Genomic DNA, 15,491 nt, shown 5'->3' on the forward strand with positions numbered 1-15,491 from the left:
CCATTCATACGATGGGTTTCCATCAAAATGCATCACAAACCAAATTTCCCCATAAATCTGCAAAGGAAAATGTTTATGTTTGTGCAGTTCCTTATGCTACTGTCATTTGACTGTTGGGGTTGTTGAGGTACGCAGTAGGTGGGATTAATGCTCTTGGGGGTTGAGGAAAATATAACGAGATTAAAAGTGCGTCAAATAAACGAAAACCATGAAATTGTCAATGTCATGAATGCTTGGTGACAAAGGGTAAACTGCATGTTTCCTGTATTAATTCAAATAAACTTACAGTGAACTCATTGGTCCACAAATGGCTGATTTCTTTCCATCAGTTTCCACGTTTCCTCTCCTTTTGTGACATTTAAGTCGTGTGTCATTATTTATCCGCTGATTCTGCTGCACTCAGTCACATTTATCTTTTATCGATACACCGACTTGTCGAGTTTTCAAAATTTCTGCATTTCCACGTAACAAATTAATCAAGTGGTCCCAGTGAAAATTACCCTGAATGCTTGAAATATCTGCAACTGTGACTGACGTTTGTTTTCTTTTTCTCTCTCTTCATTCTCCTCTCTCTCTCTTCCTCCTTCTTGCTGTTCCTCTGCAGATTATGTTTATTTTGAGAACTCGTCCAGTAACCCACTGCTGATCAGGAGGATCGAGGAGTTGAACAAGGTGAGTGTGTGTCTCAGGTTGAACAGATGAAATCCGTCTCATTCTTGTTAGTATATATTCTTACACCTTTTGGTTTTCTTCAATAAACATTCTCCCTTTCTGTTCACATGAAGAGAAAATATAAACACTGTTTAATTGTCCTATTCTTTTTCAGTTGTTACATTTTCATATGAAGCCCAGTGTCATTACATTTCTCACTTTGCAAGTTATATTATAGAAGAAAACAGATTTTGTTTAAAAAATATATGTTAAATATATGGAAATAAATGGTTTGAACACTTTACAAATATTTCTGAATTTAATCCAATATAGACCTAAAACACTTATTTGTTAATCAATAGGCAGCTATTTTATCGTTGTAGTAGTTTTGGTTTCAGATGCTCTTCTTAGTCAGATATGAGAGTAAACAATAAATCAGTTACTCCAGAAATTAAAAGTATAAAAAAAGTATATATTTCGAATAATGTTTTGTGAGGCACTGGTTAAAATTACTATTTTTATAAGAAACAAAACATTTTATTAGATGAAATCAACATAATACGTCAGCATTGAGAATTGCTCATATGCTCAATACAATAATGACAATTGTAGAAATTAAAATACATCGATAATATACGATTTTAAGTATATGAAATGTACGGTTCAAGTAAAATACATCTTTATGGCTCTGGAGGCAGTAAGTACTCAGTTGTATTATCACATAATGTTGCTGTCGACGGGTAAATCCCAGCCTTCAGTCTCGTACATTGTTCAGTCGGAGGAGCAGAAAACGAGTTGTGTCTCTGTAGACTAGTTACAGGTGCCTGTGTGTCCCGGGCCTGTGCTGGATAATATGGAGGCTGTTTAATGTGATTGACACAGAGCTCCGAGTGAGCCCTCTGTTCTGTCTGTCACTGTCAGTCTCTCTGCTCCTCGGGGATCCGTGGGTTTCTCCTCCACGAGGTTGGAGATAAATGTCTAGAAAGTAAAGAACAGTGTGAAAGGGAAAAAAATCTTGACAACCACCAACTGCTCGGAACTATTGAAAGAGTTTGGATGGAACTGGCTTTTACATAATAGTCTGCGTATGCAATGTTAAATACTCTGAACTTACTACCAGTAACAGAAATCACTGTCTTGTATTTAGTGCTGTGAATTTAAGGATGTTTAAAAATGAAAGAAACACAAATGACCCAGCAAACGATTCTTTTAAAATAGATTAAACTGCTGATTATTACCTTGATTTCTCTTTCAGTCCAGAACATAGAAGACAATAATACAAAATACAAAGCAACATGATGGTGTCAGATTGATTATTTTGTTGGACCAACAAAGTTTAGTATCATATAAGACAAAGGGAAGTGTAAAAAGCTCTTATTTGGGAAGGCAGATTCAGATAATATTACCGTTACTTAATTATTAAAATAGTTTGTTTTCATGTTCACAGTCTGACCTTGAACGTTTATGCTTCATGTAACATCTTCAAATTTATGGCAGCTCTCTCTGTATTATGCCTAAAAATGTCAATGTGTATGTCAGGCAACAAAAGAAAAGAATATAAACAAAATTGAGAACCATGGAAAGCCTTCACATTTCATTTGTAAAGAAAAGTGTTCGTTTGCTCTAAAAAACAAAAATATCATAAATCAGCAAATCCTTTTTTTTATGCCGAAGCTTCTTTTTTTTTTTTTTTTCAAATGTTGACTTTTCGGGAAATTGGATTTTAATTATTTTATAATTGGCAGAGCAGTAAGTCTGATATAAATGTCTGCAGACTGTCTCCACTTTGCTTGTCCTCCGTCATCCCTCCTTTCATCCTTCTATTTATGAGAGTTTCTAATCCAATATGCTCTGCTTGTACTAGGCTGCGGATATTTTTCTTACCTGCGATGTTGTAAATGGAGCTGCTATGTGACGCAAAACAAATTTCAGATGCGTTCTGACAATAAAAGTATCATCAGCATCATCATATGACTGCCAATGATATGTAACACATCAATATTGTAATCTATACTCTTATATTCAATGTTCCTCGATGTGTGTGCAGCTTAAAAAGATGTAAAAGCTACAAATCGGGTTACAAACTTGAAGCTGTTCTCCTCAGAGCGGTTGTTTCCCACTATTCAATAAGACGTTTTCATGCAGCTCCTAATTTAAAAACAGTGTTGCATCAAAATACCAATGTAGTGTTACTGGGGAGAAATGAATCTCCGGACTGCACAGAACCCCCCCCCCCAAACACTCCTTCCCTGTCCTGACAACTGCAACACTTATTGTAATTTTGGAGAACACTTCTGTAGTCTCACACTGCGTTTTTTAGCCAAACTTAAAAAAAAACTAGCCTCATTAATGTGTTTTTGTGTGTGTGTGTGGGTGCTCTGTGTGCGGCACCACTTGTTGCCGTGGTAACGCCGATTGTCTCTGGTTTGCAGACAGCCAATGGGAACGTGGAGGCCAAAGTGGTGTGTTTTTACCGGCGCAGGGACATCTCCGGCACACTCATCGCCCTGGCAGACAAACATGCAAGTGAGTGACCAACCATAACCCATCCAGCAAACATCCGGCATGAAGAGCACACCAGCCAGGACTGAAAACCATTTCATTTTGGCAGACCTCTGCAGTTGTTCTCCTCTGCAGAGTTGTACTGTCTTCACATCCAAATCCTGAGAAGATTCCTCTGAACCCGAAAGCCCAAGCCCTTTTTGTTATGGGGCTACATTTGCAAACCAGATTCTTATCGAGGGGGTCATACAAATTTAAATAGTTTGTGTGCTGTTACCGAGCTGAGAGAAACACTCCAGACTGCAGCCTCCTCTGATAGGTCTGATTCCAGGCAGCGTTCGATTTGCTGGATGTTTCAATATGACGACACCTGCGTGTGAGCTGCTCCTCGTTGAAGTGTGGCTGTGTGGCGTGCACCTGAATGCGGTGCTGCTCTTTAGAGCTTGGAGCGAGCCCCGCAGCGTCTGGAACAGCTGGAACACATTGAATGGGCTCAAGCTGCATTGTGCGGCCCTTTTTAACGTTCCAGGTTCCACAAGGTTTTTCAGGGAGAAAGACAGTGAAACAATGGATTTAAAAATGAATGAATGGAAAAAAAGAAGCTCAGTTGAAAATGGTGAATGATGGAAGACTTGCAGGTTACCAAAGTGCATAAAGAGACTTCTGACGGCCTCCCCGGTGGTCAGTTGAAACGATGCCTTCAGGGCACTGACCCAGAGTGCCTGGATTCAAAGAGTAAAGAAGCAGGGAGTAATGTGATTTATTCACACTGTATAACATTTCGGTTTTTTTGGGGTTTTTTTAAACATGACAAGAAGTTTCCTGTTTTGGCACAGAGCTCTATTCTCCTCATCTGACCTTTTGTTGAAGTAGCTTGGTCATCCAGCCAGACAAGACACAAGCCAGATGTTAATGTAGATTCAAACATGTATTTGTATTTAGGGTTAGGATGTGTTTAAGGAAGACTTGAAGAATTTACCTGTAGAATTTCTTTCTCACTTGTCAACACCGTGCTCCATCCTAAGTATAATGTTAGTTCGAAAATACCATCACCCACTAAACATCATTTATAGTCGTACTTTTACTTTGTTACTATCATTTTTCAATACAGATATTTTTGGACATGAAATGATCACTTTTAAACTGAAACGCTTGCAGAACTGCCATAAATAAATATTGTAGTGGGATTAAAGGTGAAAGCATCTCGTCCAAACTCAAAAGTGTTAATATCTGTTCTGAATGGCCACATTTTGAGTTGGTTTTGAATGTTGGTGTCATCATAGAGCAGGGGACGTCACAGTTAATAGTGCAAATGGGAACAATGGTGGTTACTTTCAGAGAGTCTCTCCTGATGGGTATTTATGACCTTGTACCTGAGTTGCACACACACAAGGTCGCGTAGGTCGCGTAGTGAACTCCAGCTGCTCAACCGTCCAGACTCTGTGTACCGTGGGTGTGAATGTCAGGTTGTTGGTTTTAGAAAGTTGCACAACTTGTCGAATGCAAACTTCATCCGTAGCACAGTGGAGCCTTCTGTAACTCGCCCCATGGTCCAGTGAACGTGTCACCTTCTGTGACGGCTCTACTCGGTCACCCGGTGAGTGTTGAAAAAGGGCCGCAGGTGCCAGAGGAAAAAGGGCCAAAGCTGTTGCGTAAAAACGCACGAATTCGAGTACGCAATAACACGACCGAGCGGACTGTGTCTGGTCCACATCTGGTCTGAGATGACCTGCATGTCTCTGTCTCCGTCTGCGATGTGGTGCAGCATGAGTAATATCAACAACACTTGCAGACAGTTTATGGTTATGTCGGCTTAAAGGGCAGGTTTGAACTGTGGTTAATCGTGCGCCTGCTACCTGTGCACAGGCCGTCGGGAGCACAACCACGACTTGACGACACGGTTAAACTTAAACCATACAGACAAACTTAAAAGCAGAGGAAATCAAATAAGCCTAATTACATCAATCATAGAAATTGGTTAATAGTGTTACATCCTGACGTATTGCACCCGAGCTGTCATTCTAAAAGTAGAGACGCTGTCGTCGTTCAGGCAAAAGCAGCCACTAGACTGACTGGGTGTGGCCAGCTCAGTGCATGTGTGTGTGCGTGCGTGCACAGAGATGGCCTGGGGGGTGTATCCGTGGCAGCACAGGATTGTTTGTTCTCTTGGACCACACAGCATCAGTTTCCCAGTGTGTGTGTGTGTCCCCTTTTTAAGAAAGTCTGTGATTATTTTTGACTGGTGTTTGTGTGCATTCATACACACGCTGCTTTATCTGAACACATCTTTTTTTTTTTTTACTGCAGTTTTGGTTATTCTGCTGATGTGGTTCTCCGCTGAGTTTTTTTAAAGCCCCAATATCGACCACGATTTGGGGAGAAAACACATTTGGTTGTCTGGTTTCTTGTTGCATGGCAAGTAAACATTGATATTTGAATGCAGCCGAGCTCAAACCCAGCGGTGTTATGATCCTCCTGGCAAACTGACAGATGTGGCAGGGCATTGTTTTTTGAACCTGGAGAAATGTTTGTGTTGGTTGCTCCTATGCCGGCCCCTCAGATTCGGCCGTGCTCTGCCAGCTGCAGTTTGGTGAGGGGCTTCCAGACATTTGCAATATGTAAAAAATGCATGGCAGGAATGGCTGCGCACTGCATGGGTGTGGGCTGTATCCTGTCTAGAAACTGCCGTGTGTGTGCTTGTGTGTGTGTGTGTGTGTGTGTGTGTGTGTGTGTGTGTGTGTGTGTGTGTGTGTGTGTGTGTGTGTGTGTGTGTGTGTGTGTGTGTGTGTGTGTGTGTGTGTGTGTGTGTGTGTGTGTGTGTGTGTGTGTGTGTGTGTGTGTGTGTGTGTGTTCCTATGCATGATGAACTTAGATTTTAGCTTTGGGTCCTGCCACAGGAATTACTGAAGGGGTACATTTAATTCAGTTTCGTTATGGATCAGTGGAGAATGGCAGCCGTTTGTGTGCGAGTCGTGTGTGTCTGTGTGTGTGCCTGTACGAGTCTGTGTGTCCTCGTGTGTCTGCTGTGAGTCATTGATAAAATATTTTTGCTTGCAGGGATCCTGAATACTCCCTCAACGGGGCCTCCAAACTCCGCCATTAGCCCCTCCTCTGTGAGCGAAAGCAGCCTCCTGAGTGGTCAGCTTCCGTGGCGGACTTGGCATTTTACCTCGCCGGCCCCTCCCTTCAGACATTTGAATTTGCCATGACTCAGACCTTATCCTATTTTTGAGATGTGGCTCCTAGCTCCCATAAACAATAGACAACAATAGCGTCGGTGAACTGATGCGCACAAGTAGAATCGGTAGAATCCCTTTGAGACGAGCCGGTAGTCGACTGTTTATCACAGCCACCGTTTGGCGTGGGTGCCAAAGTGGATCGTGTGTCCACTTGTTTTTCATATGACTGTTCTATAAGTGAGTACCAGGAGTCCCTACGTGGAAAAAAAACCCTCAATGTGCCATGTTGTACCGTTTTAGTAACACAATCACTCTGTATGGTTGACGGGAGTCATGATATGTAATAGTGGGACTAGTTTCCACAGTGATAGAATAGATTTTCTCATTTTCTTCCCAGGCTGCGGAGCTTTATGAACCGCGGCAGCTTCGCCTTGTGTCGCTTCTCATCGAGTTGTTGTCCCCGTTACTGAGCTCATGGAGATTTCATGCTGTAGTTAATCAATGTTACGTATCTAAATGATCTTATTAGTTTTAGCTTCATAAAAATCCAATCAAGTTTACTGTTTGTCAGGGAGGAAAAGGGACAATGATGCTAAAATGCCTTTTTTTTTTTTACCACTGTACCCACAATGTGCTCATTCATTAGGTTTAACCAAAAGTTTTCACCTTTTTGCTTGTAACCTCAACTGTTGTTGCTTTCATGTCTTCTGACTACGAAGATGTGTAATTTAGAAAACCAGGTTACAGGTAGTAACAGCATCTTGCATGTTCACGTGCACTTTAGCAACCTGTCTACTCTCAAACTTGTGATTACACACAGTTGTCCACTACGAGGATCTCTCCTCTACTTCCTGACACAGTTTTGATTATACAGCACGTTAAATATATCAGTGACATAATAATAGGATCTTTTAACCGTATTTTAAAAAGAAAATGATCCTTCTGCTCTTGCTTTTGAGCTGTGTATCAGGAGTAATCCTCGCCTATACTGACACACCTGAAAACGCACATCATCTGACCATTCGCTTAAAATCTGTCGGCCCATTTAACAGGAAGCAGATGTCCACTCTGGTTGTTTATTTACAGAAAATACTACGAACAAGCAAGTAAGGACCGAACTGTTACTGACAGTAAATGTTAGCAATGTTTTGCTTTCATTGCTGATGAGAACCAATCAGGAAGTGAATGCGGGTGATTGCGTCATCATTCCCACGCATCTCTGTTTTCTGCCCGTGCAGACGACAATGCAGCTCCAGAGTTTATAAACCAACATGGGGTCAGCAGCATGAACAAACTTCTCAGTTTTAGGTGCTCAAACAACGTCTTTCGACTTTTTACAATACTCTTTCAAGGTTTGACCTTTTTGTGTAACGTTATATCGACTCTCTGAGAAATGAACAACCTGTGTATCTCTGCACTTCCACCTCCAGGACAACACAACTGAACGCAGACCGGACTTGAGGTGCCATTGTAGCCGTATGCACACGAAATGATCAGCACTACAGCAGCACATTGTCCCGTCTTGTCCCTGTTTTTTGTTTTCTCCTGACCGAGCTCGTCTTGTTCTTGCTCTCGTTCGGAATGTGCTGAGAATGAAGAACAATGTTCACGATGCAGTTGTGTGACATTAAAATAACAAAACTTTCAGAACTTGTCCTTGACTGGGCCAACACGTCATCCAGCTTACAGATCTTACAACACCTTATTTGATACAGTCGTTAGAGCTGAGCAATACTGATAAAACTGTTCTCATTATTTATGCTGTGGTGATGTTTCAGTTATGACTATGGGTAATTTCTGTACGTGTAATGCAGCCTTTAAGAACAGGCTAATACAATATTTAAGGAATGCCATAATAACAAAACTCACATCCCAGTATTGATTTTGTATTTATCGATCTCTCTTTTAATTAAGTTTTAATTATGAGTATTTTCTTTCAGACCACAGCTTTTTAAAGGCAAAACTTCATATTTATAGCCGCCAGCGTCAGTCCCCAGTCCCTCCTCCTCCTCCACAGACTCACTCTCTGGATTATAGAGGTGTAGTCAGTTTGTTATGGTAAAAAAACGGTCCGCTGCGCTCTCCTTACCTCCTCTTCTCGCCCTCAGGCCTCCTCTCTCTGCTGCTTTCCCTCCCCAACGATCCCCCCTCTCTCTCTCCTGGCCCAGTAAGGCGACCCATTCATCAATAATTGATAATTGGCAGGGACAGGTGAGATGGAGAGGCAATTTGTAGAGAGTATGGTGTGGGTGCACTGCCAGGAGATTGGCTCAGAGGAGGAGGAGGACTGAGGCTGGGGAGTTGACTTGTTACTCAAGGACTCACAGCCAGGGGCCAGGTGGAAGGGCCTGTCTGCTGATGGGCCACTACATAATCCTGTGTGTGTCCCATGGGCTTCCACTGGGGACAGATTTCAGACTAAAGATCAGTTATTTGGGGATTGCTTGTTCATTTGGGAAAAAGGCTGATTTCTGGGTCAGTGGTAAGGAAAGAGGAACTGAGCCAATTTCCTATGAGAGGACACAGGAGATTTAACGTTCCTCCCCTTGGTGAGCCATCTTCCCCCTTGTCCCATCTTCTCCTCCATAGATTGTTTATAAAGATGGATGACACTTACTCCCACTATCCAGAAATGAAGCCAAAATATCAGAAAAATTTGCACTAAACATACATCTGTGTGATAAATGACCTAAAATGACAAAACCTCTATACTTTGACTTTTTGCTCCATGTCTGATCCATGTCTGATCCATGTCTGATCCATGGAGGAGGCAGGCTACAAGACCCTTGTTATTTATTTGTTTTAAACCACAAAATTAACTTGTTTAAATTAACGTTGAGAAGAATAATGGTTGGGATCAGCAGGTATTCAAGTTCTCCGCCACAGTGTTGTCACTTTTTTAACAGAGCATGTTATTTTAGCCTAAAAACTAATTTCTTCCAAAGAGAGAGAACACTTACTCTGATTCCTTTCTGCTTTCACGTGTCTTTCATCTCTTTGCTTCTTTAATAAGGTCTTTTCTAGAAGTTAGACTAAATCCCTTCATCTCCTAAGCCTCCATTTGTTTAGTTTCATGCCAGAGCTCCTTACCCCAGTGTTTGTTTTGAGGACTTGCTCTGACTATTGAGCTGATGACCAGCTTCCTGCAGTTCTGTTTCGTGGAGACAAACCTGCATTGCCTGGAGGAAGAAAAAAAAAAGGTGCAGCTCATTACAGTTTTATGAAATATTAGGCTTGTTAAGCTTCAGGTTTAACAAGCAGAGGTGCTACATCACACGGGAAAACCACCGACGGCTGTGGGAAGATTGAATGGGAAGTTTTAACACCGCCTTGACATTTCATAGACCTGAATTAAAGACTAAAGGAAGTAAAAGAATGGTTGGGGTGCAGAACGTATTGATTAGATCAGCGAGTCCCTGGTGTGACCCCTCTACTGTAACTTTCAAATGAAAGCTTGAAATGAAAGGAAATTGCCAGATTATACTAAGATAATTAGCAGAGTAATTTACATGGAAAAGAAAATTGCTGATTTGTCGCAAAATTGGGCAGCACTTCACACCCTGAGCCAACGGGAGCTGAATGAGTCTTGGTCAAAGTACAACTTAGAATTCTGAAGTCCTCATAGAATTGTGCTTCATTGAATCTGTGTAAAAGACTGGTTAGGTCATGTTCTTCATTTAGAAAAGATCAGCTATATGATTATCAGACTTTTTTAATTCCCTAAATATCTATATGAAAAGTCCTGGATTCAGTCACGTTGTCACCGAGAACAACTCTGAAAGTCGTTAATATTCTGAGGCAGTTCTTCTTCTTCTTCTTTTTCTCCTGCATAACTTTTGTGTTGCCGTCATTCATTTTTCATGGAGTTCATTTTCTGTCCTTTTTCATTTCAATCTAACTGCTGTGAAAAATATACACAATCTTGGTTTGAAGACGTGCGTGTGCGTGCGCGCGTGTGTGTCACAGCCTTTTCTCCTTCAAAGTAAAAACATGTTTAGCTAATCATCTATATACTCGGGTTTGTGCAGCTTGAATTTGTTAAAGTTTTGCTGAATGTTGTTATATTTCTTTACAACTGGAACAAAAGTGTAAGTTAACGTCTTGAAATGTAAAGGTAGAACATAAATACATACACGACAAGAAAGCGGTAGAAGTATCCATGTAACATATGTTTTGATAATACGCCATATTAGAGAGTTGGCCTTTCCGAGCCAGAGAGAACCGAGCCCGACCTGAACCCGACATTCATTCAGGCATTCAGGTTTTTTTTGGTCCAAACCCAACCCCCGATATTTTCCCCGGTTGCAGGCTCATGCTGTGTAAAAAAACAAGTTGACAGCCCAGCCAACGTGATCAAAACCAACATTTCTGTCCGACCGGCGGGTCTCAACGGGCTCGGGTCGGGTGTCCGCACTCTAACACACATGCATATTAAATGTAATGTCTCTCTAACTCACGTGGTCGATGTTCACACACATGTTGTCTCCTCGCTCACCTTCCTACAACTTCCCACCTCGGCTCGCATTCTCTTTAATCTCGTTTTCCTCGTGTTAATAAGCTCAGTCTATATTTTGTTGCTTTTATGTGGCAGAAGCTGGAGCGAGGCCCATGCTGTGCGTGTGCTTTCTTTGGGCATTGGTAGCGTGTGTGCTGGGTGCTGAGAGCTGGGCAGAGTGAGGGAGTGAAGGAGTACTTATTGATTTTGGCCACACATCTCTTCTCCTGAAAATCCCTTGATTGCTTTTGTTCTGCTCCCCGTCTCCCTCTTTCTGTCTCGCTTCCTCTAATGAAACTCCAAATGAATTGGAGCACGTACCGACTGCTTTCTCTCCCCCTCTCTCTCTCTCTCTTTCTCCCTCTGCCCGTTTAACTTCTGTTCTCATTGTCCTTTTTACTCTCTTTACCCCTTTCTCTCTCTCTCTCTGCGCCCGTCTTTGTCTCTCGCTCTCTCCCCGCTGATTTCTCTATCGCTCCCCTTCCTCCTCTCCCCCTCTCCCACTCACTGCCTTTACGTCTCTGTCTTCATCTCATGCTCCCTTGCTCTTTATCACTTTTGTCACACTTTCTCCCCCTTCTTTTCTCTTCTTGCCTATTTTATCTGTCTCTCTGTTTATCTGTCTCCCTGTCTGTCACCTTCTCTCCCCCTGTCTCCCACCTTAATTTCTTTCTTATCCACAGACGAGCATGTGGAGATGCAGCCTACGAGCTGCAGCAGCTAAATCTGTTTGTGTAGAGTGACTTAGGCACATGACCCACTCCTATGGGCGGAGAGGCCTTCAGCCGTCGCTCTGTCCATTCATACTTGGACTGTTTTTCACTCAGAACCATTGTTTATTACTTTTTTCTCAACATAATCTTTGCGAGTGGCACGGTGATCCTCCAAGATTTTCCTTCTAATCCAGGGGGCCGGCAGCCCTCAAGGTTAAACGTTGGATTAAAAGGAAAAATCTGCAGTGCCGTACCTCCAGGAACTGACTGGGGTAATAATGGCTCAATCAACAACACAAGCTTAAAAGAAAACTCAAGCAGTTTTACACACACAGGTCAGTTTACTAGTCAGGTGGGGTACTCCTCGGCCCGTGAAAACAATCGTTTCACGTCTTCTGTGCTTCTCGAGGCTCTTTGTCAAGTCCGAGGACGTAACAGTGATGTTATCACTGTAGCACGAGGCCTGCGTTACAAACTGGGCGTACGTGGTTTAAAGACACAGGTGTTACAGAGGTGGAGAGCGTCTAATAGAAAAATCTACTATTGGTTGTTGTTGTTTTTTGACCATATCACCCAGCCCGATCGTTTCGGCTCTAAATTACATCCCTTTCGGGTTAATTCAGTAAGTTTCTTACTCGCAAATCCAGAACCACCTAAATAATAATATATTGAAAACACTCCTGAAAAGCACTGAAATGTTGGAGAATCCTCGGGGGACAGAGAGGAGTGTGAATCTAAATAATTCTGTGATCAGGGTTGAAACACTGACTTAAGAGAGAACCTGAGCCCAGTGTAAAGGGATTCAAGCTGCATGAATCATGTGGACGGAATCGGTGAGACTTTATGTAAAAATACCTGCATTTGTACTGGTTACACAAGTCTCCTTCTCCCCGGGGGCTTCATGGTTCTGGCTCATCAAGTGCGTGTGTGTGTGTGTGTGAGTGTGGATGCAGCCTATACATTTCCCCGTGGACGCAAACGTTCCGCCTCATCTGATCTACGTACGTTTGACCTTTGCCCCCCCCCCCCCACCTCTGTTTGCACCCAGGGGAGCTGGAGGAGGAGATGGAGAATCCAGAGATGTCCGACCTCCCTGAGAAACAGAAACACCAGCTCAGACACAGAGAGCTGTTCTTGTCCCGCCAACTGGAGTCTCTACCTGCCACACACATCAGGTACACCACAGCACACCTCACTGGTCCTATACCACTAAATGATGGGCTGTAGTTGTCTATTTCAGTTTTTTCTTTGTTTTTGTGCACATCATTCTACAAAGACATTTTGATTTGCTCCGTGCACGGTTTTGACAGCAGAACAGATCTCGGGCTGTGAATAATGGCTCAACTCTTCTTTTGAGCTACTGTCGAAATTCCCAATTACCTCAAAACAGAAAAGAAATTAATGCAATTTTCAAAAAAATTATCGAATAGATCAAACCAAAGTAAAATCTATTACTGCTCGTGAAAATGTTTTAAACAAATACAATCATATATTTTTTTTGTCACTGGTCCAAGACTTCCTGATTATTTTCACAGGCTCTTTTCTTTGAAATTTGTTCTTTTCATCACGTGTAGTAGCAGAGAGAATAGGGACAGACAGGAAACAGGACAAGAGAGACAGATATGACGAGCAACAAAGGTGCGTGGCTGGATTTGAGTTTGTGGATGTTTTGGTTATGTGGTATTCCACTTAACCATTCGGCCATCAGGGCAGCCCCATGAATAATTATTTCCACTCTGGAGATAAGGGTTGGAGTTATGGTGGCTGTCACCACGATGTTGAGCCCGACAGCCTGCCAGGCTCACACTGTTGCGCGCGCACACTAACGCACAGTAATATACTCATTATTTAGCTGGAGTCATGTTCTAATCAGCTGCGTCTTTTAGTATTAAGATTAAGTTTGATCACACATAATTTACATCACTTCAAATATGTGTGTATTTGGCACAGTGAAATTACACAGCTGTCCTCTAGTTAATCTCAAACACATGCGTTATAATTAATAACAACATTAATACAACATGGAAACTGGACTTTATAGGCATTAAGGTGAACTGGCAGATTAGCGGCATTGGATTCCATTAGACCTCACAGGTGTACCTAATAAAGTGCACAGTAAATACCTATATTAAGGAGTAAAAATTACCCAATACAGATATATCGATCAATATATGTTTTGACAGTGATTCCTGGGTTGTTATCAAAACCTTATGACAAATAAATGTAATCGAGGCCTGATATTTTACAGTTTATCCGTAAACTTTATTATAAAAAAACTAAACAAATAAATAGAACTTGAAAGAATTTGATTAAAATACAGTTACACATCTTTTCTGCATTGTTTATTCTGTTTTTGTTATGTTTACATCACCTAACAAACCCAGAAAAGTTTTGGGTTTGTTTTGTCAAGCCTCGACCTTACCATGTAAAGTGCCTTGAGATAAATGCGTGTTATGATTTGTTGCTATACAAATAAAATTAATTATAATTGAGTCAAACAGTAAACACACCGTTTAACCCGCCTACTCTTTCACAAAGCTTGTTTCTACCTGTTGGACCCGTTGCTGTGAAAACATCAAATGAATAATGACAATAGTTTATTTGTTAAGTCCTTCAACCGCGGTTTGAATCAACCGTCTTACAGGCACCGGCTTTCATTTGGTTTCAACAAACTCGGGCACAAAGTGGTCCACTCATACCTGGCGTGGAGCATTAAATGTCAACAGAAAGCCATTTCGACATATAGAACTACCTTTGCTCATTAGTCAACTCCAGGCAATCCTACTTAATCATCACCACATTATTACTTGACATTTCTGTAGAGTCGGAGGAAGAGGGAACTGACATCTGCTCAGGTAAAAATAGTCTGAGACGTTTGTTTAGTGCCAATTCGAGCTCGATGAAGTTTTCATACTGAACACGAGTGTGCGGCGAGGTTACACAACACGAGTGCAGGACTCTGCCAAATTGTCTTTGCCTCATGCTGGAGAGGTTTGAGTAATTCGCCGGTAAATAATGTGAATCCAGACAGACGCAGTGAAGGGACAGGGCTGGATCACGATTTGTCCAAAAAAATGGGCCATGCCAACTGGAGCCAAATTAAAAATCATTGTTGCAGAATTTTAGATAAATTCTCATGAAAGTTTGATCTTACACAGTTTGTCTAGCTGGTACCAGTCTGGTCCAGCTTTTCACCCTGCACTGATGTAACCAGTTATCCCACAGACTTCAATTTGTCTGTGTTTCACCTGAAATATTCCCTCTCTTCGTCCTCTCCTTCTTTATCTTCCTCATGTCACTCTTTACCCCTCCCTTCTTCTCCCTCTGCTCCAGGGGGAAGTGCTGTGTGACTCTGCTGAATGAGACTGAAGCCCTGAAGTCCTACCTGGACAGAGAGGTACGTGCACGGCAGCATGATGCCGCGTCCTAAACTGTGATTAGGTGCGTGAAGAGTTATGAGTTTAGAGATTCTTGTTTCGAGATGAATTATTCAGCGTGTTGACCCAGAATGTTCTGTTCACACACGGTAATGAGGAGATGAGAGACTCACGGAGGGGAAACACACACACACACACACACACACACACACACACACACACACACACACACACACACACACACACACACACACACACACACACACACACACACACACACCGACAGACAGATACACTCCTCTTTCGCCTCTCCCGTTTTCCCTTCTCGCGTCCTGTTCCTTTCATTGCATCCTCACGCCTTCCTGCCATCTGTATTTCCCAGGATGCCTTCTTCTACTCGCTGGTGTATGACCCTCAGCAAAAGACTCTGCTGGCTGATAAGGGCGAGATCCGCGTTGGGAACAAGTACCAGGCCGACATCACCGACCTCCTGAAAGACGGTACACTGAGCTTAAACCTCGTTTTAATTGACTTTTTCTTCTTCTTCTGGGAAGTTTACTTAGTCCACGTCTTC

General features: G+C 42.3%; 1 protein-coding gene across 1 annotated transcript in view; it reads left to right on the forward strand.

The window, feature by feature from the left end:
• Positions 1–15,491, forward strand: part of mta1 (metastasis associated 1) — a 40,743-nt gene that overhangs the window by 13,174 nt on the left and 12,078 nt on the right. Inside the window, exons 2-6 of the mRNA XM_035168802.2 lie at positions 605–672; positions 3,084–3,177; positions 12,589–12,715; positions 14,874–14,937; positions 15,300–15,417. Coding sequence (XP_035024693.2) covers positions 605–672; positions 3,084–3,177; positions 12,589–12,715; positions 14,874–14,937; positions 15,300–15,417 — 471 coding nt within the window. The remainder of the gene's footprint in view (positions 1–604; positions 673–3,083; positions 3,178–12,588; positions 12,716–14,873; positions 14,938–15,299; positions 15,418–15,491) is intronic.

This window comes from Hippoglossus stenolepis, chromosome 10 (assembly GCF_022539355.2).
Source record: "Hippoglossus stenolepis isolate QCI-W04-F060 chromosome 10, HSTE1.2, whole genome shotgun sequence".
NCBI lineage: Eukaryota > Metazoa > Chordata > Actinopteri > Pleuronectiformes > Pleuronectidae > Hippoglossus > Hippoglossus stenolepis.